Here is a 26,280-nt window from a genome sequence, read left to right on the forward strand (position 1 = left end):
CTTTAACTGCTGGGAACTCGGAAACCAACAGTAACAACGCGAGTTTGGTAGTGACGTCAAGAGTCGGAAAATATTTATAATCGACATCCCCAAACGCAAATTTTGAGCTGATTTAAACCTGGACTTTCATTTCTATCTGTACTGTATCTTCTGTCTAGGAACACCCCAATACCTACACTCATCATGGCGGATATTTGGGCTCCGGCTCCTGAGCCGACTACCGAGTTGGGACGTTACCGCGTTCTTTCTTCTACGGCTGGAATTCGCGTCTCACCTCTCCAGCTCGGAGCCATGTCCATTGGCAATGCGTGGGCAGAGACAATGGGCTCGATGAGCAAGGATGAGTCCTTCAAACTTCTCGATGCATTTGTTGCAGCTGGCGGAAATTTCATTGATACGGCCAACAATTACCAGGACGAGCAATCCGAGGCCTGGATTGGGGAATGGATGGCCAAACGCAAGAACCGTGATCAATTGGTGATTTCTACCAAATTCACCACGGACTTCCGGTCGCATAAGCTAGGCAAGGGAAATGCCCCCAACCATTGCGGCAACCACAAGCGCAGCCTCCATATGAGTGTTCGGGATTCACTGAAGAAGCTGCAAACCGACTGGATTGACATCCTGTATCTCCACTGGTGGGATCAAACCACTTCAATCGAAGAGGTTATGGATAGTCTTCAGATCCTGGTGGAACAGGGCAAGGTACTCTACTTGGGTATCTCGGATACGCCGGCGTGGGTTGTGTCAGCGGCAAACTCATATGCTCGAGCCCACGGAAAGACGCCCTTTAGCATCTACCAGGGTAGATGGAATGTTATGCTTCGTGATTTCGAACGGGAAATCATCCCCATGGCGCGCCATTTTGGAATGGCACTTGCCCCTTGGGATGTCATGGGCGGGGGTAAATTCAAAACAAAGGAGGAAATTGAACGACGCAAAGCTCAGGGGCAGGGTCTCCGTAGCATGTTGAATGCGGAACAAAGCGCAGAAGAAGCCGCAATGAGCGCAGCACTTGAAAAGGTTGCCAACGAGCATGGAATCAAATCCCTCACCGCAGTTGCCCTGGCATATGTGATGGCTAAAGCACCAAATGTGTTCCCTCTTGTTGGCGGCCGCAGAGTCGAGCATCTCAAGGAAAACATCCAGGCTCTCAATATCCGGTTGACAGCGAAGCAAATCGAATACCTTGAGAGCCAAAAGCCGTTTGACGTTGGCTTCCCAAGCAACTTTATCGGCCCGGATCCCAAAGTGACTGGGAAAGCGTCCTTCCTTTTGGCTGCTAACGCCTCGTATTCTTTTGTGCGGGCGCCCAAATCTATCACCGGCCCAGAATAGAACTAGCAATGTTGGCTAACAGATCAGTCATGTGTACATCGGGCACTTGTCAGCGATAAAAAAACAAAAGAAAAATAACATTGAAATTATGCCTGGTTGATTGTCCGCGGTAATCAAAACTGTTCTATCTACTGGCAAGGAGGAGAAAAAGAGAAAGAAGAATCATGATCTATTCAAACTAGCAATGCAGGGTATTTATACTCTGAAAAAGCCATATCAACAGTGCTCAGTCTGCCAGCAAACAGCCATGGTCTGAAGCCTGGACAATCACGTACTTCCCAGGAACAATTGCCATTGTCGCTTCGCTCTGGTTTGTGAGCCAGCCATTTCTTGACATGTTCCTGTGGAGACACCCCCTTTGGTGGAGTATTTGTCCTGTTTTGGAATGAAGTTGAAGAAGGGGTAGAGGAAGGGTTTTAATTGCCTTGTTGCCGTCTTGACTGGGCGTTCTTGTTGCTTTCTGTATTGTTAACAGCTGAAGAAATCAACCTTGGTGAATCAGCATTTATGGACTTGATGTAGTCCAAGATGGCTGTACTATATCGATGGAAATCGACAATAGTAATGGTTTCAGCTGGGTATTTAATAGCATTAAGCTCATTATCTTTGACGACAATGAAGATTTGTAGTTCTGGCACCGTCCCTAGTTCTAAAAGCATGATTTGCAGAGTATGATATGCAACTGTGGCGCCTCTTAAATCATAGAGTGTTTTATATCTCGTCTTTAGTGCAACGATGAACTCTTCTCTAGTTGAAAATTGAGTTCTGAAATCAATACATATCATTTCTCCATACAGATCATCACTGTGTAACGATCCCTAGAGAGGATCTATGTGGTATAGGTGCTGTCTTAATGGGTGACTCAAGCCACCAAGCAGCCTCAAAAAAAGAAAAAGGAACAGAAAAGGGAAATATTCCCAAGGCAATGGCAGAAATCTATCAAAACTTGCTCAGATCACAAGGTAGAAAGTTATACAATTATTCTTGTTGACTCAAAAGTCTCAGCTCAGATAACCGTATTTTTTCCGCAAAAGTATAGGCCATTTTGACCCTAAACACAGGCAAATTCACATCCATAATTCACGATATCCTCTCTACTCCCTCTTGCCACCAGGTACGGAAGAATCAGACCGGCGAGACCCGAGAGATAACCCATCACCACCGCGAGGCTGAGTTGTACTCTGACTCTCCTCAGCAGGCACAATACCCGAAGCTGTGATTGCACGCGTATAAGCATCGTCTCTGTCCAAAGAAGCCGTATCGATAACTGTGACAACATATAAATCGTCAGAATTGATATCCTTCACGCCTCCTAAGTCCAACACTTTACCTTCATCGAAAACCTGAGAGTTGTTGACACTGGACGCTTGTTCTACGTCTTGGTCGTGACTTTTGTCTTCACGACGATCCAGCCCCTGTAGGACTCGCACTCCGTATGACGCCGTTTCGCTCATATACCATACAGCTAACGCTCGCGTCAGTATCAAGATATTGGATACCGAATATTGCAGTCCACAAAGACTGAGAGAAGCCTGCAAGTTGATTGACTTACTCTTAAACGGAAGTATGGCAATCTTCCCACAAGCAACCGCAGACCCAAAGCCCACATTCCTCGCTACTTTCATAGCCGTCTCCGTTCGGGTTTTGCATTGCTGGACCTTCTGCACCGTCGGTACGGGTACATCATTGTGAGCCTGGACAATCTGGTTAGTTCTGGGTGTGTATTTAGATAAATGCCACTTGCGTTAAGCCGTGTTGGGCTTATTACCTCGCGTTTCCTGTGCGCATCTGCGATGTGAGAGACAGTAGGTTTGATGATTGCTTTAATCAAACTTTTGGATACGCCCTTTGCGTCGACGAAGAAGGTGGTGTTGAGTTTTTCTTCGGTGGACTCGGGTGTTTTATCCAATCTTGTGTGCACTGGGTACTCATCACTGCTCATAGTGGTTAGTTCAATCGTTGAGGTCGAACGGGACTAGCTGAGACAAAGAAAAGACCTACGGTTCCATGAGGGACCCGCCTCCTGTTGTCGAAATGACCACCCCATCAGTCCCGACTTTGCTGCTAATCGATGGTTTTAATTGCATATGATAGACCATAGGCCCCGTGCTAGTATCGTTGCATCGAACCTTCTCCCATTGCAAATGACGATAGAACGATTGGACAGCGTTTGTAGTGCCGTTCTCCCCCTGGATCGTCTGGCCTAGCCTGGAAGCAACTTGCTTCACATCTGGTCGTAGACAATACTGGAATGCTTCCACAAAGGTTTCGCTGCGCAACGTTTTCTCGCGGAGTGGAGGTGGGCCGAGACCTGCGTTGTAGATGGTTGTTGCCCAAAAGGGTTGGCTGGAAGTATCAGCGCTAATTCCTGGACTTTGGGGTCACGCGTAGATAGGTCAGGACAATTCGAAAATGGAAGGCTTACTCGCAAAGAAGTGGTAATGAGATCATTGGTTTCCCGTTCCTAACACCCTGCTTTACCGTTGGGATGTCCCCACTGGTCAACAAGATGGATATTCTGCGGATGAGCCATTCCTTAACTTTGTAGAGATCTTCAGTTAGTTTGATTATTGTGATAGATATATATCTTATTTAGTAATGTACTCACCATTTGGGTCATTCTCTAGCAGGAAAATCTTCGGCGTTTCAGAAATATCAATTAATTCTCGGAACCCACTTGGTATAAGAATATAAGCTCCGTGGCTTTGTGAAGCTTCCACAAGGCATTGAATGAACAAATCCGGGTGGTTCAATTGGGTTATATCCAGTGCAACGAAGACAGGTTCGATTGCGGACTCGAGAAAATCGTCTAGCGCTTTTGAAGGGGTGTAAGGAGATGAAGTTTCGATCGTGGGGTAGCCGGAAATATCTAATAGTTCGTTTTAGAAACCATCTCAGTCAAGTTGGAGGTCGAACTTGCGGATACCAATGGTGTCATCCCAGTCCTCCGGTTTTGGGAGCAATTCCGAGGACCACAGATAGGTATGAGGAATTTTGTGGTCTCTCAAAATCCCGGCTCCGTCAGATACAGATAACTGTTGTAGACCTAGAACTGCTTGTCGGAAATGATTGACAACGTGGTAAACTCTAGAACCCTGTCAATGACCATCTATATACGGCTGGATGATTCGTGGGTCAAGACAATACTTACTCATGCCACACCGACTCTCCAACCAGTAAATGGGACAGATAATTCTGCAACTGATAATCAATCTCACTTTCCGTCTCGATCTGTGCTAACGGATGTTCGAATCGTCTTGTCGGTGTCCAGGGGCTGTTGGACATGATATGAAGCGGGATGGACAACCGCTCCGCACAATGGATATGAGCGTGTGCAAGAGGCGTTGCGATGATGGCGTCCGCGATGAAGGGTTTAATTTCGCGAGAGCTGGGCTGGGTGCAGCCATTCCAACATTCTTTGAGTGTGTTTAGCAAGACCTTTTTGTTTTTCAGGACCTGTACCCTGTTAAGACCGCTTGAATCAGGCATGAGGCCAGAATCGTTTGTCTATTACGTATGAGCTTGTTTTTTATTCAAAAATTAATAAGCGTATGCATGGGACTCACCGCGATAGGATGCTCTGGGTCGCTGCTGATGGAGAAAAATTCTAATCCAGCCCTGTGGACGAGTGATTGGAAGATTGAATGTGCAGCGACTCGAACACGGTGGCCATGTTTGTGGAGTTCCTGGCCAACCAGTATAACGGATTTGCTCTCTTCTATGTAGTGACCCTGTATTAGCAGTGCAAGAGTGGGAGTGCGCTTCACAATGTTCTGTTCTTACCTCTGCTTCCCACAAGCATCAGAAGAATATCCAGTGGGATTTCATGGGTTCCATCTGCGGGGTTGACATCATCGGTGCTTTTGGTAAGTGAACTTGAGCTCGAATTGTTTGCTCGAATTTCTATAACCTGTGGTCGTTGTGTAGGTAATGAAAATTCTTGGATTAGCGTAGACGTGCGAGTTCCGGCACTTAAATCTATGCTAAAACGGCCGATATCTATGTGAATTAGGTTATTTTAGCAAAATCACTTTCAAATATAGACTCTTTTCCATATTGAATACCTTCGATTAGGACTGATTCCCGCCTTTCGTCCCTGGTGGTTGGTGGAGAAAGTAGTAGGTCCTCGGAGAAGAGAGAGCTATATGTAGGCGGCACCTCGTCAGCGATTAAATCTTCAGTCATTTCGTTGTTTTCGAAAATCTCCTCTTCCAGTTGTCTCAACTCTTGTTTGGAGGACATTTTGCTGATTCCTGGGCGGAGAAGTTCAGCAGCGGAAACACGTTCGCATTATAAGATGCACCAGGGGCGTAGGTCCTTTAGGCAGCTTCTTTTCTTTTCTTCTCCAGAATACCGCTATTAAGGTTTTTGATTGTTAGCAAACCTTCAAAAAGGGATCCACTGTCATATTCTTTTTAGGGGGGTTATATAGGCGTTTCAGAATATAGTATTGGTTCGGGTCGAATACGACCCCGAATCCGAGAACCACATCTGGCTAGGGTGGGGTCTCGATCTCGGGTTCGTATTCGGTTTCGGATATTGATCGCACTATTTTAAGCATGATTTCCACTAGATGTTCGAGATAAGCATAGATAACTTTAGATTTTAAATATTGGGTTTTCGGTACGGAGTAGATACTGGAGAGCTTTTTCTTCATCGCCACAGTTCATCAAACCCTGGAACCTTGGAATCTATGCTGCCTAAAAATATACCGAAACTTTTAGTGTCTAAAAATAATCTAGATATGTTCGAATGCCAGTATAGTTACGAAACATACATTTGGCCTTGTTAGTACCATTTTGTTTGCAAAAATGGCGAGCTCTACCTACGTCCTTTACAACTACACGCAGAGTCTGGTGGGCGCGATAACCTTTGCCGCGCTTTTCTTTTTATCGATTGCTTTCCTCCTCTACCAATGGATATAAATCCAATGGATAAGAAGTCATGCGAAATATTTCAATCCGTTTATTGTTGGAGGGTTATGTAAGTCTATGCCATCTTCATCAAGGTTCGCTTCACTAACTAATATATGTATCCATTGCAGTCCAAATCATAGGCTATATCGCCCGTGCCGCCGCTCATTTCAACCAAACACCAACCGCCCTCTACGCAATCCAGAAACTATGGTTTTTCTGGCACTGATCCTTTACCGCGGCATCTATTTACATGGTTATCGGAAGAATTATCAGCTTCCTCCACGATGAACATCTGAGCCATGTGCCTGTCTGTATTATGGCAAACGTCTTTATTATCAGAAGCCAAAGTACAACATTTGCAGCAGCCAAGTACACAACCGGAATCCAAACCGCTTGAAGCTGACAGACATATTTGATTTTTAATAGGCAAAAAAAGTATCAAATGAAGACATCGCAACCCCAACAGAGGCGTGATCAAGCACAGAAATTATTGCGACCCAGATATTCCTTGGTAGCTCATAAAGATTGTATGTAATGCTTCGTGAATGTGCATTTGACGGCAATGAATTACTGCCAGTGTTTACAGATAGAATGTTAAAAACGAGCTTTGGAATTTACGCTCGAACACTACTCACGGGATTTGAGAGATAGGGGTTACTTGACAGTAGCAACCTACTGTAAGCGCGGAAGTGGCGTTCCAATGTTGTGGCTCTTGATGATCTAAGCATTTACAACAGCCCAAATGAGATTACTCGAAGTATATATAGAGTGAGTAATTGTGAGTGATCATTGATAGATCTCGGAATATGCAGATGGACATAGTGTTTGATACACAAGTAGCCAATGAAGGAGGCTTGTGGGAACTATAATTGTGGCGGGTCGATGCTGCAGACCAATGATGCGCCTTGGGCCATCATGAGTCATGTTGATTCACTGGCGCTAACCTCAAAGCGGGTTGGCGCGCCGGACGGGGGTGGAGTATCTATGGATGCATCAATGATAGTCCACCTGGACACTTAGTATATAATGTTATGGTCTCCATTTGTTCATCTCTGCTAATTGAGCCACCTCACCATCTCAACTCCCTCCCACAGCAAATGGCCGAGAAACATTCCATCGAGGATCTACAACCCCCCGAGGCAAACAGCCTGTCGGTTGGCGATAGCGACTCTCGAGCAGACGATGCGAGCGACTATGAGCTGACTGGAATTTCCTTAGTCCTGGTCATTACTGGACTTGGCCTTTCTATATTTCTCATGTCACTAGACTCGTCTATCATTGCCACGGCTATTCCCCGGATCACATCAGAATTCAATAGCACCGGTGATATTGGCTGGTATGGAAGTGCATACTCGTTTGCGATGTGCGCTTTACAGCCGACTGCAGGTAAACTGTTTGCAAGCTTTGCGATGAAGGTACGGTTATCCAACACTTGCAGTTGGAGACGAGAAACTCACTAACAGTATTAGACCATGTTCCTCGGATGTCTTGCCGTCTTCGAGTTTGGTTCATTGCTCTGCGCCCTTGCTGTGAACAGTCCCATGCTCATCGTGGGGCGTGCTATAGCTGGAATTGGGGCAGCAGGATGCTTTACAGGAGCCTTCTGTATTGTCGCAGTTTCCATCCCGATGGTCAAGCGACCCTTCTATATTGGAATCCTTCAATCAACCTTTGGCATTGCTACCATCATCGGACCTGTATTAGGTGGTGCATTCACTGAGCATGTGAACTGGCGGTGGTGTTTCTGGATCAATCTCCCTATCGGCGCTGTCACCATCCTCTCACTGGTCTTCTTCTTCAAACCACCTACGCGCGACTCAACCAAAGCTCCGTCGGTTCTTCGCCGACTGCAGAACTTGGACTTGCTGGGCGCTTCTCTTTTCGCTCCGGCAATCATCATGATCTTTTTGGCTCTCCAATGGGGAGGGACCGAACACGCTTGGAAGAGCGCGACCATCATTGGTCTGTTCATTGGAGGAGCAGGTCTCGGTGTTGTCTTTGCCCTCTGGCAAATACGAAAGGGTGACGATGCCATGATTCCACCACGTCTGATCACCGACCGCACGATGTTCTTCTCCTGTTTCAGCGAGTTCTTCGCCATGGGCGCCGTTTACATTTCGATCTACTACCTTCCAGAATGGTTCCAGGTCATCAAAATCGCCTCGCCAACGAAATCTGGACTCATGTACCTCCCCTTAGCACTGTCAGATGTCCTCTCTGCAACCCTGACAGGCGCCTCGCTTAAGTATCTTGGATACCCAAATCCCTATATGCTCCTTGGAACGGGGTTGATGAGCATAGCAACAGGACTCTTCTCTACCTTCTCCCAAAGCACTCCCCACCAGCAGTGGATCCCATTCCAAGTCCTCCAGGGTCTCGGTGTGGGAATGACCCTCTCAATGCCCTATGTTGCGACACAAATTGTCCTCAAGCCTGAAGATATTCCTGTCGGTACCTCATTACTGCAATGCTTCCAATTCTTCGGGGCTTCCGTGAACCTCGCCATCGCGGAGGCAATCTTTGAGAACAAACTTGTCTCGCGACTGGAAAATTGGGGATTTGAGGGCCACGAGATAGAGACCATTCTCAGTGCAGGCTCCGCCGAAGCAAGGACCGTGGTTTCTGCAGCGCACCTTCCAGGCGTGCTAGATTCATACAATTACGCGATCACCAGGACGTTCTACGTCGCAACCAGTGTTGCCGCTGTTGCATTCCTCCTTTCACTTGCGATCCCCTGGAGGAGTGTCAAGCCAAAACATCAGGCTGCTATCGCTGATGAGGGGGCTAGGTCGTCAAGTCAGTAGGATTCAGTGGACCGGTCAGTCCAAGCAAAACACGCATCGAAGACGAAGGATTCTGGAATGTGAGCCCGGAATGTGAGCCCGGAGGGCATCGCAGATAATAATACGTCTTGCAACTTGAATTCTATTTAGAGGATTTGGAATAATGATGCATAGCTAGAGATATTTTAATACAAAATATGATGTTTATCCGGTTAAAACGGCATCGATCCTAAGTGCGAATTAAAGGGAACCGAAAGTAAGCCAATCAGAGGCTAGATAACCCACCTACCCAAAATACCATGCCATGCCCGCGCGGGCTAAGCACTAGGTCTGAGAGCTGGCGTTCAAACGGGGAATATCCCGTGGCTCAACCCTTCTTTGTCATATATCCTTTATGAGTGTCTCGTTATTAAATTATGACGGTTTGTCATTTCGACAACTGCCAGCCGCCTTAGTCGATAAGATAGATTTCCTGATGTTGCATTGCATTCAAGACATGCATATTAGCTCTAACAACCTTAGGTTTCATTTCAAAACTATTCTCATCGTTTATGTTTGAGCGGTCGCGGACTTCCATGTACAATTTAAGTCGAGAGCCATGTGGTCGTATCACCCTTGGACTGTACCTGCCCTACGAAACGGTGAAGGGGATGAATGCATTTTCTTCGGGGGCAATTGGAGGTCTTCAAAGCCGGTCAGCGGGAAGCATGGTCGCCGGGAGTTCTCTCCACAACTCCTGTGTGTCTGAAGACCGGGGTGAGATAGGTGAGCATGAGGTGGAATTGGAATTCTACCATCCGGGTCCCTCCTTCTAAACCCGTGCATCACGGGTATGTCCCTGGGCCTCTATCCACTTTTATTTCTTCCTTACCATCAACTCGGTCCGGGGAACGGTTGGAGATCGAATAACCTCGGGGTAAAGCTCCACAAACGTTGGACAATTCTCCAGGATTCAGAGCCAAGACAGCTACCCGAAATAACCGAAATAACCGGAGCTAGGACTGCTTTCCCCTCGGCTCGTTTGGGAGTCAGCATTAGCTATGTAATCTAAATAGCGACTTTATAACCCAACATAAGGCTGAGAAGTCGACTTGCCGTTCGACAACTAACTATTCAAATCCAATTTGTGTTCAGATTCAACACGCCGACAAGGCACAACCACGATAATGGCACCAAAAACCGCCCAATACCCCATTGTTGACGTGTGGGCGAATCTCCCTGGAGTAAGTATAATATACCTTGGCGTTATATAGTTCCGTCACTGACACAGGATATAGCTGGGAGCCGCCATCCCTGAAGTTGCTCGTCTGTTCGCTTACAGCCACTCCGACCCGGAGGTCGCCGACAAAAAGCGATCACCCGAGGAGGTCATCGCGTTGATGGACGAAGCAGGAGTTTCCCATATTTGTTTATCCGCATGGAGTCGCCCGGGGAAGATGATATTTTCCAATGAAGAGGTTGCCCAGTACACTCGCGCCTACCCGAAGCGAATCTTTGGTCTAGCTGCTGTGGATCTTCACAATCCCGTGAAGGCTGTCAAAGAGCTGGAACACTACGTTCGAACTGAAGGCTTTGTCGGTTTAAGGGTGGTGCCTTGGCTATGGAACCTACCGCCGACTGACCCACACTATTGGCCTCTTTTTGTCAAGTGCATCGAGCTTGATGTTCCGTTTTTGACCCAAGTCGGTCACACCGCACCTGCGTGTCCAAGTGAGGTTGGGCGTCCGATCCCGTACATCGATACTATCGCACTGAAATTCCCAGACTTGAAGATCATCATGGGCCATATCGGATATCCTTGGGCCGCGGAGACCACGGCTGTTGCCTGGAAGCACAAAAATGTCTATATAGACACAAGCGCATGGTCTCCAAAGTATTATGCTCCGGAGTTTATCACGTTTGCCAACACCACAGGCAAGGACAAAGTGATGTTTGGAACAAACTTTCCGCAGTTGGGATGGAAGGACTGCGTTGATAAAGTCAACACCCACCTGGTTGGGACCAAGGGTGGGTTTCGAGATAGTGTGGTGAAGGGCTTTATGGGTGGGAATGCTCTGCGAGTTTTAAAACTGCCGGAGACAGATCTACAAGGACCACGGTCAAATCTTTGATCAATATGGCGCGACTACCTTGAAATAAACATATCTGCCCACATAATACACTGGCTTAACTCTCTTGCTTGATGTTTGCCAGACCATCCAACGTCTTCTTTATGTACATAAATCTTACTCCTCCTCCGTTCCTCTTTCCAGAAGGTAATCTAAACGGAGATCCTTTCGCCAATTTCCCCCAAGATAAAGAATACTGCTTCATCCTTAAACACGATGATCTAGACACTGGTAAAGATGTATGCTTGCTGAAGTTGTCTGCCACTTGGGACTCATTAGGGCTTTTCTTGGAAATTATTTTTACAACCCTAAAAGCCTTGTGGGAGGCTATTCCTGGTGGGAAGTCAGGGCCGACACCCAGCCAATAGCCACGAACGAATGTGTTAGCTTTTTTGGCACCTAATTAAAATGAGTTGAGGGCAATCTTGTCGAAGACTTTGGCGGGCTATCCTCGGCATATCAGGCGCCCCGAAAGCGGACCGATCGGCGTTGATCGGAGTGTTGTGGATACGCTTCAGAGAATCGTCCATCTGGAATCTAGTTGGCTTGCTATATACTAGTTTCCTCCCTTATAATACATTAATCTGTGCCTCTTTCAACAATATCATCAAACTTCATCTCGCTATACATTACGATACAGTTTTGATATTCGTGCAATTGTGCGCATATCTTCTTTGAGTAAATGCAATCAAGCACCCTTCGCATCGCGGTCTAGGCTGACACGAAATACTTTCACACCGCCCCAATGGATTTAGGGGAGTATTTGTTTCAAAGACTTGCTCAATTGGGCGTTGGCTCTATTCATGGTGTTCCTGGCGACTACAACCTTACTGTCCTGGATTACCTCAAGCCTGCAGGCCTCCACTGGGTTGGTAATGCCAACGAGTTGTGCGCTGGCTACGCTGCAGATGGGTACGCCCGAATCAAAGGCATCGGTGCCTTGATCACTTCCTTTGGTGTTGGAGAGCTTTCGGCCATCAACGCTATTGGCGCAGCCTATTCCGAAAAGGCCCCGGTGGTGCATATCGTTGGCACGCCGCCACGAGCTGCCCAGGAATCAGGCGCCTGTTTGCATCATAGTCTGGGCGATGGCAATTTCAGGGTCTTTGCGGATATGTATAAAAGTGTCACGTGTGCGCAAGCCAATCTTGTGGATGTCTCGACCGCTCCTCAGTTGATCGACGCCACGCTGAAGGAATGTCTCCAACAAAGCCGCCCGGTATACATCGAAATACCTACCGACATGGTCCGGGCTAAGGTGCCGGTGCCGCAATTGCCAATCGACCTTTCAACTCCTGATTACGACGAGGCGTTCGAAGACAAAATCGTCAACTCTCTTGTTGCGCGCATCCAAAGCTGCAAGCGGCCTTTGATCCTTGTCGATGGTTTTACCGCCCGGTTTGGCGTCAGAGATGATATCAACGCGCTGGTCAAGCTTACGGGCTTCCCAACCCTCACCACGCCATTCGGCAAGAGCATCGTTGACGAAAATGTACCAAACTTCCATGGAGTTTATCTTGGATCAGCAGGTGGAGCGATCTATCAGTCATGGGTTGAAGGGTGTGATCTGGTTCTCCGCTTTGGAGTGCTTGGATCTGAAATCAACACATTTGGCTTCACTGCTCAGCCACAGCCCGCAGCCACGGTGACATTCGAAAAATACTCCGTATCACTAGGCACCACAGGTACGGTGCCTGTTAATGTGCGCCTTGTGTTCATCAATACCATACTGTCGAAATTATTGCATTTCCTGAGCGGCGTGAAGATTCCTACTCCAGAGCCGTATCCCGAAGACCCTTTCCTGCCGCGTGAGATTTTGAAGAACTTCCCTGAGGCTGTCGATACTGCCTCAATAGACCAGTATTCGCTTTGGCTTCGCATGTCTGCGTTCCTCCAACCAGGAGACATAGTGATGACCGAGACTGGCACTGCATCCTATGGCGGTCAAAGCTTCGCTCTTCCGGAGGGAACAACATTGATCAACTCTTCAATTTGGTTATCTATTGGATATATGCTTGGTGCCTGCCAAGGAGCTACTCTGGCGCAAAGAGAAATGGTTAAGGGTGGCACACGGCCCCCGGGCCGAACTATCTTATTTGAAGGCGACGGAAGTCTTCAGATGACCGCTCAGGCAATCAGCGACATAATCAGGAACAAGCTTGATGTGACAATATTTGTGTTGAACAACAACGGCTATACAATCGAACGAATCATCCATGGCTTCTCAGAAAGCTACAATGATGTTCAACAGTGGAGGAATCTCCAAGCACCAAGCTATTTTGGGGCTCTCAATGGTGATGCCTCATACCCTGTGCGAACAGAATCTGCTCAGAACTGGGGTGAGTTGCAGACTATCCTACAGCGACCCGATATTCAGGAGGGCAAGGGGCTGAATATTGTCGAAATTTCGTTGAGCATGGATGATGCACCGAAATCCCTGAGCAAGTTCGTTGAGTACCTGAAGAAAAGAAACAGTGGACAGCTGTAGTCTGCTTCTTTGCTCTGCACATCCTCGTCACAAAACGGGCTTGCGACATTATTCGCCTAGGCATACCTTACAAAGAATTTGATCCTGAATTGAATGCGGGAGGGGACCGTTATTAGTATACTATTGATGTAAATATCGTTCATACATTTTGGCATTTGACACGTTCCACTCCAACGGATAGGCAATGACTCCGTCATAAGACGTAGAAGTAGAATGAAAAGAAAACGAATCTACTGATTATACGTTACACTCAAAGCATGATCATTATTCAACTAAAACAAAAAAAGAATATATATATATATCCAATGCATTGGTCGTTGACGCTGCAGTACTCCGAGAAAGCAAAGAAGAGAAAGAGGTGTTAACGAGGTAGTTAATTCACCTATATATAAGAGCCGTGCATGTCTACTTTACCCTCCTTTTGATAGTAGGGGCTCAATGGATTCGTAGTTGCCAGTATCAAGAGGCCCATACTCCGTTTATCTGGCTTTCTCTCGATCTACATCCCGTGATACTCACCGAGGCTTGGATTATAGAGGTTGGAGCAAAGGAATCAGCCTGAAAGCCCTTGAGTGGCCATTATCATCAAAAGAGGACAATCTAGGTCGCTAAAACTATGTAGGTTGTCTTCCGACTTTGCACCAACTAGGCCTAACTTCTCTGAGCCCGGTCAAAGCAGCCTCCACAACAGAAACCCCGACCCTTTTACTGACGCGCCAAACTAGTCCTGAGACCGAAAGAATAAAATACGTGTTTTGCACGCCATCTCCAGCCTCCTCTAACCGGGATGAACAACGTGCCGAGTAGATCAGCCTCGGAGCCTTGTGGGTCATCCATGTTTATCGACTCCACTCCAGTCCGGTTGGTTTGATCAGCCCCACCTGATGCCGATGTCCATACATGTCCACTGGTAGCCTGATACTTCGGTTTATTTTCTGTGAGACAGATGGCTTAGGTAGGACTGGGATTTCATAATATAAGCTAGCCATTGAAAACCTTGCAAGTCATATTTCAGACATCTAATCAGCTTCTTTCTGAACACTCCACCCGCTTTTGGTCTTCTGGGAGCTAGCTTTCAAAATGTCCAGCCAACAAACATCTACCAAAGTTGACCAACCCCCGAATCTTCAACCCGAGCGCCAAGCGGTTGATCCCTCTCAATGGGCTGTAGCAGCACCTTGCAGTAGCGAACAATTCAAAACGAGAACGCACCAGAACAAGCCCTTTGCTCGACAATGGAACCGTAAGTGACCCCCTCCTATCCCCCCTAGTGCTGTTGATGGTTCACCAAGGATCAAATTCGCCTATCGCTATGGCAGTTGCTGAGAGTTCCATCCAGATTATTTGAGCTCGGAGTCTGCGAGTCGGACGGGATCGACCCTTAAGAACGCCTTCAAACACCTGAAAAACCCCAACATGATCTCCTTGGGTGGCGGCCTCCCTCTTAGTGATTACTTTCCGTTCGAGAGCCTATCTTTGACCATATCTTTGCCCGAGAAACCGAAGTCCGAGAAATCGCAGCCCGAGAACGGTGACTTGAATGGTGCAAATGCCCCCCTGCACGCTTCCAAATGTGATATCAATCAAGGCCGTAGTATTTACGACTTGTCTGTGGCCTTGAATTACAGCCAGGGAAGCGGTTCAGCCCAATTTCTGCGTTGGATCACTGAGCACACGGAGATAGTACACGATCCCCTCTACGCAGATTGGCAGTGTACTATGACGGTCGGGAACACATCGGCCTTGGATATGGCTTTGCGAATGTTTACTCAGCCTGGAGACTACGTTTTGTCGGACGAGTATACCTTCGCGACCGCGATGGAAACAGCAAAACCGATGGGGGTCAAGTTCACAGGCGTGAAAATGGACAAGGAAGGCATGCGACCGGACAGCCTCCGGGAGACACTCGAGAAATGGGATCCGACGGCGCATGCAAACAGCCGGAAACCTTTCTTACTATACTTAATCCCCACCGGCCAAAACCCGACGGGTTCGACTCAGAGCCTGGAACGTCGCCGAGAGATTTACCGCATAGCCCAAGAACATGATCTCATCATTCTGGAAGACGATCCGTATTACTTTCTGCAAATGGATTCTTTCTCACCGCAAGAAAGAGGAGATCCGACGACATGCGGTCCCCAGAAACCATCAAACCTGCTCAAGTCAATCGTACCGTCGTATCTTTCAATGGATACCGATGGGCGAGTGGTTCGCATGGACTCCTTTAGCAAGGTAGTCAGCCCCGGGGTCCGGTTAGGATGGCTCACTGCGCCCCAACAGGTGATCGAGCAATACAAGAACCACGCCGACGTTTCAACTCAAGGCCCTGGTGGTCTGAGTCAGCTGGCGCTGTTTAAACTACTAGACGAGCACTGGGGACACACTGGCTATTTGGAATGGCTCACACACATTCGCAAGGAATATACAGATCGACGGGACTTCATGATACAGGCTTGTGAGCGCTATCTACCAAGAACCATTACTAGTTGGGAGCCTGCTCAGGCTGGCATGTTTGTGAGCTCACCATATCTCTTTGCTGATCCACCCAAGACACTAATATTTTCTTATAGCAATGGCTCGCGGTAGATTGGCGAAAACACCCCGACGCCAAGATCAAGTCTGCTCTACAGATCGAGGAGGAGATCTGGCTTAAAGGCATCTCAAATGGAGCTCTCGTGGCCTGTGGAAGCTGGTTCCGTGCGACAGAAGACTCCTCTTGCAATGAAGTCTTTTATAGGGCAACCTTCGCAGCGGCTTCATTGGAACAAATTGAGGAGGCTGTGATGCGCTTCGGGGAAGCTCTGAAAACATGTTTCCATCTGTCCGATACAGTCGAATGAGCAGCTTTGCGCCGGATTTGTGGACTACGGGGCAGGCGTATCAATGCGCAAGTGGTAGTGTTAAGAGATGGCGGATAGAGGAATTTACATACCTAAGTAGATATATACATGTTTCCGCAATTCCTCACCAAAGCCTTATCTTTACTCAAGTTTTTTATTTATCCAAAATCGAGTTGTACTGGCATATTGTATCCACCCCTAGGCCTGGCTCTGGATATTTATAGGGTATGGTGCATAGAGAATTAGACGGGGTATATTCACATCCAAAGGCATATCCATGCCCTTGGAACCGGCCCGGGGGTGCCCAGGTCCAAGGTGCCCCCAAAAACATGACTCATCCGACGATGTCGGGCGGGCGGGCGCCCACGCGCCGATGGGCCTCCGCCCGATCGAGGAATGGGGTAAAAAGGTTCCTTCCTTTATTATTGCCCCGTTTTTCGCTTATCGAGGGCGAAAACGGCCGTCTAGCGGAGACATCCCTTCGAAAAGACGGTGGTATGGTTGTTAGATGCGTCGCGTGCGATCCTTGTCGGCGGGCAAAATTGGCCTGTGGCCATCAACGGCCCACATGCTCCCGATGCCGTCACCGGGGGCAAAGTGACCTATGTGCCTACAGAGCCCGTCCATTCAGGAGAAGGAATCATAGCAACAGCATTAATGGATCAGTGTGAGTCCTGCCAGCTTGACCCTCGTGGTGGTACCCAATGCCTTCGCGCTAAATTTCATTTGTTTAGAGAGGCAGCACCGTCACGAAGTATGGCTAGGTCACCGCCAGTCAATTCACCAGACGAAGAAGATTCAACCACTTCATCACTACCGCGTCATTATCCGAACCCTGGTTATCTTGGAATGTCAAGTCATTCCACTATATTCAATCAAGTCTTTTCATCTACGACGCCGCATGTCGCGGCACCTCAGCATGATGTGCAGCCACCTGCTCAACCTATTTCGCCCGCTCTAAATGATTCCATCCAGGATTTGGCCATTTCAGAAAAGGGTTTGTTCGCGTTAAGTCGCTTGGATCAACTGGACATACCTAAACTTGCATCTTTGGTGCGATCTTGGCTCGAGAGGGGCGTCAGTCTCCCATTGGCTGGGCCATTTGTCCCCCAATGCTTAAAGGCAGTCACAACTTGGAGTAACCATCCAAAGCCTTCCTGTAATAGTTCAGATTACAAAATTGATACCCGTCACCGGGTCAGAGTTCTCTTGGAGAGCACCCAGAAGCCCATTGTCGTACGGCAGGACTCAAGCTTTGAGTTATTTCTGAGTCAAATGCTCGGAGAAAATTTACGATTGGAGGCCCTCGGCATTTTCCTTGCAGCTGCAGCCCGAGCCACGTTGGACACTTGCTCTTTTCCGTCGCTGTTCGTAACAGATCGGCAGCGTCGTGAGCTCATCAAAACCATATCTCTTATTGGAGACTTCTGTTTGGAAACCTGTCTTGCACTCGATTGCTTGAATGATCTGCAACTTGTTTTGCAGTACGAAAATTTTATAGTGCACTCCCAAGTCGACGGAGATCAGAGTCAGTCGCTCCACGGTTTATATGTTACAGTTCACATTCGGGATGAGCTAACATTTAAACTAAGGCTACCACTCTTGGCGAAGGATGGGAGATGTTGCGAGCTCTCTTTTTGCCTTGGGTTACCATGAGAAAATTGGTGAGGGGATTCATAACATTCCCATTTTCCTCGCCGAGTTGCGGAGGGCGTGCTTTGCCCGTATATATGCTGCTGATAAAAGTTTGGCAATATTTCTTGGACGACCGCCACGAATTGTCAAGGAATACTGTTTCTTCCAGCTCCCGACTCACCCAGGGGTACGAAATGACGAATACACCGCGAGGTTTGATAATGATACTCAATCAAACCTTTTGGAAGTCAACTGGTGGATCAGCGGCGGAAATCAAGACAACCCCGAACCTATCAATTACACTGCAGACACCCGTTGCTCGGCCTTGTTTGCGTCACTGAAGGAGGAAGTATTGTTAATGTTTCGTAAACGCCACCTCAATGAAACAGAAAGGATAAGGTCAGCAAAGCAATACCCTTCCTATAAACGTCACTCTACCAATTGTGCTGATTTAAAAGTGGACTTCGATTACGTGTTGTCCAACAATGGCAGGAGTTGCCAGCTCACTTTCGTCTCGCCACTAGTCTAAAAGATTGCAATTTGAGCCCGTTCGAGCGGGACTTTCTTGCTGGGACTAGGCTCGATTATCTGCACATTCTCCTTTTACTCGGGCTGGTCTCACAAAAGAGAGCATCAGAACTAGACCCGTCTCTTTTAGAGGTTGCAAGCGAGATGCTTTCTATAACAGTGGAAGTAATCATTCTCCGTGATCGTTTGGTGAATTCTGGAACATCCCTGATCTGGAAGGTAAGTCTATCTCACACAACTCTGTTGGCTTCACCTTCTTATCAGATACATACTAGGTTGCACAGTACGGGCTTCCTGCGGCAGGAATCGTTTCACTGGCCCTTTTGCATCCTATAAGCGCGGATTGTAGGCCATTTCCACGGTCAAAGATGTTACAAGACTTAAGCACGCTTGTTGCCGAGATCTCAATAGGGGCATGGATCCAAGCTGGGGAGCCAAATTTTGCGCTTTTTACTCGCGCTACTCAAACGATTCGGAGTTTGCTGGATTCTCTGACTGCATGGAAACCACATACCGAGCTCTGCAGTTCACATCAGACCGAGAACACTGATCTCACGGAAGACTGGAATGCGTTCATTGACTCACAGCCTTGGGAATTCGAGATGGATTTCTGGGCTAATTTGGCAGAACATCCAACTTTAATTGGTTGATTGTTAACCAAGTAGAAATTGTATTCGGGTGACGATTAATCCCCATGCAGTCGTGCCCTTGAAGGCTACTGCGTCACTGTTTAGCAACTGAGTCTCGTTTTGAGGTTTGTAAACATGTCTTATCAGCCCCATTATAGTCATTGCTTATGGTTAAATAGAACCACTTAAGCTGGTATCGCTACAATACACTACCTTTCTCCCTGATGCGTTAGATTCGAGGGGATGGGTACTAACTAAAGCTTCTGACAAACTCGGGCTTGACACCAAAGAAACCGTTGGAATGCTATAACTAAACCCATTCTGCGATAATTGAGTATATTTGTCAGAAGAAAATTGTAGTTACTTACACTTACCTAACTTTCTAGGGCTGCCCGATCTCCAGACCCACATTGTTTGCCGAGATGAAAATAGACTTCGCTGGTTTGAGGTACCTAGCTTTCGCCTACCCCGCATTTCCCCAACCTTGTTATACTTTGTTCTCTTGTCATTCATTCACATCCTACTTGTAAACCGACATTTGAATATCAGGGATATGAGCTGTGATTGAGTTAACAAAGTCTACTGGAAAGTACGCTACATCCGTTCTATCGACATGAACCCCCTCGAGATACGAAATCCTGGGCTGGTAGATTCCAATTTCATGCCGTCCCCAACCAGGGTCCGCAAGAGAGCACGCAAGGCATGTCAGTCATGTCGCACCCGCAAAGTACGCTGCGATGTTTCAATACGGGGCTGTCCGTGTATGAATTGCTCTCTCGATGGTGAGACTTGTGTTGTCAGCGGCCGCTCATCAAAACTGTAAGCTGGAGACGTAATCGGATGATATCAACCTGTGCTCATATGACAGTGTCCGAGTTCAAGCCGATATAGGAGATGCTACTGTGCCTTCTCCTACTGCTGGCGTACCAGGCTTACCAGGCATGCCGCATGTGCCTGTCACAGAGGCAGCTGAACGCGGCGGGGAATGGGCGTGAGACCGGCCGGATTCCCTGCAAGAAATGTCTTCTTCGTCATTGAAGGAGAATAATTGGGCCAGTAGCGAAAATACTGAGGTCTTCGGATGGATAAAAGATGTTCTTGGTGGCCATATCAGCGGTACTTTCCGTATCCATATCTGGGATATTCTGCCTGCCTTGTTGATATTATATGGGAATATCTTGCGTCAGGTGATGGCATAAAGTCGGCTAATTGGCTCACCGTATAGCCTCAAATGACGCCCTTTGTTTGGAAAGCCTCACCGCGCCCGGCCGTCCCTCCAGTGGTGTTGATAATGACCGGATACATGCCAAAAATCCCAAATGTTCCCCCGATGTTCTCTACTGCCACTACCCATTCCTCAATATTAACAACATTCACAATATTCCCTCTCATTACCTCAACTTTCTCGAGCTTCAAGGTTGTCTGCGGGTTCCTACGCGAGATCTGTTGTACGAGTTGGTCCAACATTACTTTCTTCATGTACACCCGATTTTGCCACTGGTGAATGAAGGTGACTTTTGGGGCCTTTATTTCCATTCCGCTGATGATCCACCGAGGAAGCCAATTTCTTTATTGGTTTTCCAGGATATCTTATTTGCATCGTGTAACTTCATATCTCCCTCTACGGTTCATGCGCTTGGCTTTTCCAGCATACGGGTTATGAGAGCTTCATACTACCGTCATGCTAAGCTTTTATATGACTTTGGATCCGAATCTTCCTCTCTTCCAATTGCCCAAGCAAGCCTTCTCCTTAGCTTTGCATCCCTCTCCGCATCTAGAAAGCCCAACATCTCATGGCTCAGCATCGCCATTGAGAACGCAAGAATTGCCGAGGCACACCTCTACGCCTCGATCCCCACAACTTCCATTCTGCCCCAAGAGCGAAACATCTTGAAAAGAGTATGGTGGTGTTGTATTATTCGAGACCGTTCTACCGGACTTCTAATGAGGCGTCCAATCCAAATCACAAAACTTCACTTTGGTTTCGCGGCCCAACCTCTATGCGCTTCGGACTTCGCTGACGAATTTGAGCGATCGATAGTTTACGACTCTGCAACCAAGAGAAGACTGGCTGATGTTTTGGCTCAGTGGATTGAACTGAATATTACGATGACAGATATTCTTATGCTTGTTTTCCCGTTCGACGAAAGGCGAGACATGAGCTCTGAGAAGAGGCTCTCTGATACCAGTCAGCTTTGCGAGTCCAAATTGGCATTAGAACGATGGTATAAATCTGTGGTCCCACGGCTTCCCTTTGCTTTTGCCACAGAGAACAATCCATCGTCAATCGATCCGGAACCCGATACGGACATATATCATTCATCCGTCATCCTCTACACCAACCTTATGCTCATGTATTACCACACATCGCGCGTTGTATTGAGCCATTACGAATTGCTTCAGCTGGACATGTTGCAAAGACATATTAATGTGAACACTGCGCTTCGCCAAAACCTCTCGACGATCGTGAAGACTCGACAGGAGTTGGAAGATGCCGCCCTCTGTATTACTCAGTGCCACAAAGAGCTGGTTAGCCGGGGGCTTGACAGGTGGCTACCTGTTTCGGCTATTGGTTGCACAGCCCTCCCCCTTATCCTTCATATTCTGGACACCTAACTATCTCCTCGGGCTGACTGTGTGACACGGAACGACCATATACCGTCCGGTCAAAAGCATAATCAGCTCAATGTCCTCATTCAAGTAATGAAGACATACCAGTTGCAGTAAGATGGCGTGGATTGGGTGACAGACATCGTCCGTCATATCATGAAGCTTGCTCAGCTTGATGAGCCAGGTCCCAAAATCCAGGCAAACGGCATCAATTGGACTGATGTCCTTGTCTTCCAGCCAAGCTCATATCTCCGTTTGACGTTGGTATTGGACCTCAGTCTGCGAAAGGGGAGACTAGCCGAGGATGGAGACTTTCCCGTGAGCCTTAGAGGCTTGTTTGCTGCCGAGCTTAGTCCGCTCCAAAGTCTGGTCCAAACCAACGGGACAAACCGCATTGAAAAACCTCATCACGACTATATCTTGTCTCCAAGAACGCTTGACCCCTCTGCTCTTTTGTTCGATGATGAAGGATCTCGACCGCAAGAACAGTCTCCTATATCAGGTATTCAAGAGAATACTCTTGAAGGTTTAGAAGACGAGATTTATTTGCATTTGGCTGGCGGGATGACAGGCAAAGACATGTCTTTTTCACACGATTCTAGCGTTTTCGATGTCTGATCTGATGGACTTCCTGGCCAGTGGATGGGTCTTGGAGTAGATAGTTTGTCTAGGATATCCATGATGACGATCGGAGAATTCTCAGTGAGCGGCTCAGTGTGCCTATGTAATACTAAGTGAGCGGATGAGACCGCTCATGTGCTTAACGACCAAAAGGCGGCAAGGTCTAAGCATTAAAACGGAAAGGGGAAGCCAAGAAGTGGCAATGAAAATCCGGCATGTAGGTTTAGAATTATAAAGTAGCAAATACATAAAATCGAAGCACTTCTCTGCTTGTGTCCGCGATGAACGAAAGGAAAATGTGTATGAACATGCTGTCTAAACAGATCCAGAGCGAGGCCAGTATATGCTACCCTAGAGAATCGTGCGCCACGAGGCTAACATCTCTTCGCTGTTACCCAAGTACTTTCCGCGCTGGTTAAAATCCTATCATCACTATTAACAATCTCAGCCCTTGTAAACCACTTTCGCCCCTCTCGCCCTGCCAGCTTTGATCGAACGAGGAATACACCCGGAGTAGTTACAGGAGCCGCATATGATATGTTCATATTGACGGTGAAGTGGGTGTCTCTTGGCCCGGGTTCGCAGATATTATTGTTGTGTAGAAGAATCAAGTTCCTCATTATTTCATCAAATATTACCCCTTGGAAGCCTCCATGAACAATCGAAGGATGAGAATCTAGGCCCCGGCCAAGAGACACCAAGCAAATGAGTTCGGGTGGGGTAGTCGGATCCGGGGCAAAATTGAACGGCTGACGTCCGGGATGTAAAATCACTTCAGGAGTCTCGAGGTCTTTCAGTTGAAGTGCGAGAAGGTGAGGTATGGTTGTGTTGCTGTTGGCGGTTTGAGCGAACAAACGGTTTTCTCCCGTGTGCTCGTTCAAATGACGTGAGAAGAATGGGATGACTTTGTAGGCATGGTTTTCCAAGAATTTGCGAGTCCATAGCAATGAAGAGAAATAATCAACCGTGCTCTGAGGAGGTCTTTGCCTTTTCATGAAACTCTCCAGGAAATCGGATCGTTCCACCACATTCCTGAGCGTGGTGGTGGTAGCAAGGCGACAACGACCAATCGAGGCTCTATGTGCAAACAGAGGATGGGTCGAAATACGCCAAGCCATTATGTGTTCATGAAGAGAGTAGCTGTTAAATTCTTTGAGAGAAAGAATTGCCCTTGTGGTCTCTCACCTGACTGAAGGTCCTCCCCACCATTCACTATTCTCCAGCCAAGAGAGTGCTGACTACCCCCTCTTCTGGCTTGGTGTCGAGTTAGCCTTCGCTCGAGCCTTTTCTAACCTCGGACCGATCGGATTATTCGGGAGTGGCGGCTACCCCGGGATTTGCAGCTTCTCCGCAGAAGAAGTATTCCAAGGTTGGCTTTGATCCATGGATATCTGTTTTGGGTAAAGGTGGACATGATATAATCTCACACGTATCCAGGGCCCAGGTGGATATCGACACTAACACATATTGCTCGGCCTATATTCGGAATTCATGGGGCAAACCAAGGTAACAGAAATGTGCATCTACATAGCTATGCTAAAAAAGAAATTGGCACACAAGTAGATGCAAATTGTTTCAATTACAGACAGACAGACGCCTTCAGGCTAGGGTGGGAAACCAAACGAAAAAAGGCCCAACACGGGTCCTAGGTAAGTACAAGTGCGACGCGTTAACCAGTGCGCTACTAGGCCAGTTTGATCCAATGAAAACCGAAATTGAAAAATGTAGGCCGTGGTGTGCAGATGGCTGAGTAAGCTACCTCAATACAAAGGCGCTAGGCCCATTGACCTGTGATATTTTGCTTTCGAGCGCCCCTTAGACGAGGTGTGACTGTACGGAGTAAGTTGCGGCCCCTTGACTAAGTGTGATGTTGCAGGGTTTTTGAAAGCAGTCAGAGGCCACCGAGCAAACGGCTAGTAAATAGCTACCGATCAAACACTCTTGAGGCTTCCAGGCCACCCATCCTGTAGTTAGCAGTCGTTACACTGGCTCCAAAATTCGTTTGATATTAAAAAGTGTCAGCACTTTATGTGTAATTTATTGTCGTTTTTAGGAATCAAATCACACTTCCATAATACAATTTGGCCTCATCTATGGCCCCATCACATTTTTTACGCTGTGGGTCTTAAGGCTTAAATTTCGGGACTGCCCCTGAAAATTTTGGGGCCATTTCGGGGCCATCTATGTAATAGCGGCTCCATATCGGGACTAAAAGCTCGCTTATAGCTATTCCCCCGAAAACTTGACAGTGAACTCTCGAACGTTTGAGGGTAAATAATCCTAGGTATTTATAGACCGCGACCTACCCTTATTTTCGTCCGGAGTTTATTTTTCTTTCACCAAAGACAGACTCACTCCTCAGCTTTCGTCTCTCATTCCTTACTACTAGGAATAATTTATTTCAACTGCTCCTCTTGCCCTTCTCAAATTCTCAGGAAGATGGCCTCCGCCACCACGATCTTTCGCCTCTTCGCGTTGTCCGCTGCTTGGGGCCAGGCGACTGCTACCTTCAGTCTCAATACCTCTGGTCCTAGTTGGGACTATACAACCAAGGACTTGGCAGACACGACGTCACAGGCTTGCAAGGACGCCTACAGCGCCAGTATCAACTGCGATGAAACCCTCCTCAAGATCGTGGCGTCTATGGATCCTGACTTCGACCCGCAATCTTCGGACTTGCAGGCTATGTGCACCACGACATGCAGTGATTCATTGTCCCAGTACATCAAGAATGTCAAGGCTGCATGTGGCAAGGATGGCGATCTAGCTGGAATTTCCAGCGGGAACAAGAATGTTTATGAGGCTCCGGTGGCCACCGTGGGCGAGGTTTTCCAGTACAAATACGGCCAATCTTGTGCCAAGAGCGGGTGAGTTCGGTATATAGTGGTTTGCTCAGGGTGCATGTGCTTATATTTTCGCAGGTCTGATTACTGCTACTTGACCTATCCCGAAAGCGACGATTGGGCCAAAACCGACTTCCCATGCAGCGACGAGTGTGCAGTCAAGTTTTACCAAAACGCACACGAGCAACCTGGCTCAGCATATTTCTTTACCTACTTTTCTCTTGGTACCCAATCACCATACTGGGAGGATACCTTTGCCGGTGGTTGGGAAACCGTGGTTCAATGCGGCGATGGTGAAAGCGATGTAAGCTCCGTTAGCACGAGCGCAAGTTCAACAAAGACCGATATCGTTGACATTTCATCTTTGACCAGCTCAATTAACACCAAACTGGCTGCTACTACGACCTCAACACCATCTGCAGCCATGACAACCGCCACACCGGTTCGGTCTGCCTCTGAGGCTACTTCAACTACGGCCACCAGTGGCGCTTCGAGGCTCAGAGCCTCCTTTTTCTTTTAGAAAATTTCTGGGCAAAGATAACGATGAAAGCTTAAATGCTTCATGTTCATTCTCTTCAACGATTCAAGTAAATTCTACCCTTGTCCGTACTATAACAAGTCTGCTGGCCGACCGGCAAAAAGGGGTAGCAAGATATTTGTTATGGTGGCTGTATGCAACAAGGGTGTATTTAAATCTTGAAGTGGACGCAGGGAACTGATTCATTTCGGTGTGAATTCTTTGGCTGGTTTAGATAGTACCACAATGAAAGACTTGACTTGATCATTAATAGCAAGGTATCGTCATTCTCCTGGTTATAAAACAGACGTGTAGCATGGTGTTTGTCTTTGAGTCCTCGCCATAAATATCTAATTATTGGCAGTCCGACTTCATATTTCGGGTAGGCGTGCACCCTGTTCGAGAGCGGGTACGTGCATTGAAG

General features: G+C 47.5%; 10 protein-coding genes across 10 annotated transcripts; 9 read left to right on the top strand and 1 right to left on the bottom strand.

Annotated features, from left to right (window-relative positions):
* Window positions 1-183: 183 nt before the first annotated feature.
* N7471_006367 (uncharacterized protein) lies at window positions 184-1,338 on the top strand (the record flags this gene model as incomplete). Its single annotated transcript, XM_057279086.1, has 1 exon — window positions 184-1,338. The coding sequence occupies one exon, from the start codon at window positions 184-186 to the stop codon at window positions 1,336-1,338; it is 1,155 nt and encodes a 384-aa protein (XP_057138696.1).
* A 1,094-nt stretch (window positions 1,339-2,432) lies between these two features.
* On the bottom strand, window positions 2,433-5,580 carry N7471_006368 (putative sterol glucosyltransferase; the record flags this gene model as incomplete). Its single annotated transcript, XM_057279087.1, has 11 exons — window positions 2,433-2,803; window positions 2,891-3,032; window positions 3,107-3,272; window positions 3,340-3,684; window positions 3,764-3,878; window positions 3,947-4,207; window positions 4,265-4,425; window positions 4,490-4,845; window positions 4,905-5,056; window positions 5,122-5,337; window positions 5,403-5,580. The coding sequence occupies 11 exons, from the start codon at window positions 5,578-5,580 to the stop codon at window positions 2,433-2,435; spliced, it is 2,463 nt and encodes an 820-aa protein (XP_057138697.1).
* A 1,771-nt stretch (window positions 5,581-7,351) lies between these two features.
* Window positions 7,352-9,058, top strand: N7471_006369 (MDR family MFS transporter; the record flags this gene model as incomplete). Its single annotated transcript, XM_057279088.1, has 2 exons — window positions 7,352-7,669; window positions 7,724-9,058. 2 exons carry the CDS (start codon window positions 7,352-7,354, stop codon window positions 9,056-9,058), a joined length of 1,653 nt encoding a protein of 550 aa, XP_057138698.1.
* A 1,145-nt stretch (window positions 9,059-10,203) lies between these two features.
* N7471_006370 (amidohydrolase family protein) lies at window positions 10,204-11,148 on the top strand (the record flags this gene model as incomplete). The annotated part of the gene is made up of 2 exons (XM_057279089.1): window positions 10,204-10,260; window positions 10,315-11,148. 2 exons carry the CDS (start codon window positions 10,204-10,206, stop codon window positions 11,146-11,148), a joined length of 891 nt encoding a protein of 296 aa, XP_057138699.1.
* A 742-nt stretch (window positions 11,149-11,890) lies between these two features.
* N7471_006371 (alpha-keto acid decarboxylase family protein) lies at window positions 11,891-13,633 on the top strand (the record flags this gene model as incomplete). Its single annotated transcript, XM_057279090.1, has 1 exon — window positions 11,891-13,633. The coding sequence occupies one exon, from the start codon at window positions 11,891-11,893 to the stop codon at window positions 13,631-13,633; it is 1,743 nt and encodes a 580-aa protein (XP_057138700.1).
* A 1,080-nt stretch (window positions 13,634-14,713) lies between these two features.
* N7471_006372 (aminotransferase-like domain-containing protein) lies at window positions 14,714-16,473 on the top strand (the record flags this gene model as incomplete). The annotated part of the gene is made up of 3 exons (XM_057279091.1): window positions 14,714-14,876; window positions 14,973-16,147; window positions 16,204-16,473. 3 exons carry the CDS (start codon window positions 14,714-14,716, stop codon window positions 16,471-16,473), a joined length of 1,608 nt encoding a protein of 535 aa, XP_057138701.1.
* A 468-nt stretch (window positions 16,474-16,941) lies between these two features.
* Window positions 16,942-19,286, top strand: N7471_006373 (fungal specific transcription factor domain-containing protein; the record flags this gene model as incomplete). The annotated part of the gene is made up of 4 exons (XM_057279092.1): window positions 16,942-18,016; window positions 18,066-18,507; window positions 18,567-18,855; window positions 18,912-19,286. Coding segments are annotated over 4 exons (2,181 nt in total), but the record flags the coding sequence as incomplete, so codon positions are not given.
* Window positions 19,287-20,284: 998 nt separating this feature from the next.
* N7471_006374 (fungal specific transcription factor domain-containing protein) lies at window positions 20,285-21,881 on the top strand (the record flags this gene model as incomplete). The annotated part of the gene is made up of 2 exons (XM_057279093.1): window positions 20,285-20,381; window positions 20,491-21,881. The coding sequence occupies 2 exons, from the start codon at window positions 20,285-20,287 to the stop codon at window positions 21,879-21,881; spliced, it is 1,488 nt and encodes a 495-aa protein (XP_057138703.1).
* Window positions 21,882-22,031: 150 nt separating this feature from the next.
* On the top strand, window positions 22,032-22,493 carry N7471_006375 (uncharacterized protein; the record flags this gene model as incomplete). Its single annotated transcript, XM_057279094.1, has 1 exon — window positions 22,032-22,493. One exon carries the CDS (start codon window positions 22,032-22,034, stop codon window positions 22,491-22,493), a length of 462 nt encoding a protein of 153 aa, XP_057138704.1.
* Window positions 22,494-24,935: 2,442 nt separating this feature from the next.
* N7471_006376 (uncharacterized protein) lies at window positions 24,936-25,859 on the top strand (the record flags this gene model as incomplete). Its single annotated transcript, XM_057279095.1, has 2 exons — window positions 24,936-25,363; window positions 25,418-25,859. 2 exons carry the CDS (start codon window positions 24,936-24,938, stop codon window positions 25,857-25,859), a joined length of 870 nt encoding a protein of 289 aa, XP_057138705.1.
* Between the last annotated feature and the right edge of the window lie 421 nt (window positions 25,860-26,280).

This window comes from Penicillium samsonianum, assembly GCF_028829775.1.
Source record: "Penicillium samsonianum strain IBT 33392 chromosome Unknown utg000003l_segment0_segment0, whole genome shotgun sequence".
NCBI lineage: Eukaryota > Fungi > Ascomycota > Eurotiomycetes > Eurotiales > Aspergillaceae > Penicillium > Penicillium samsonianum.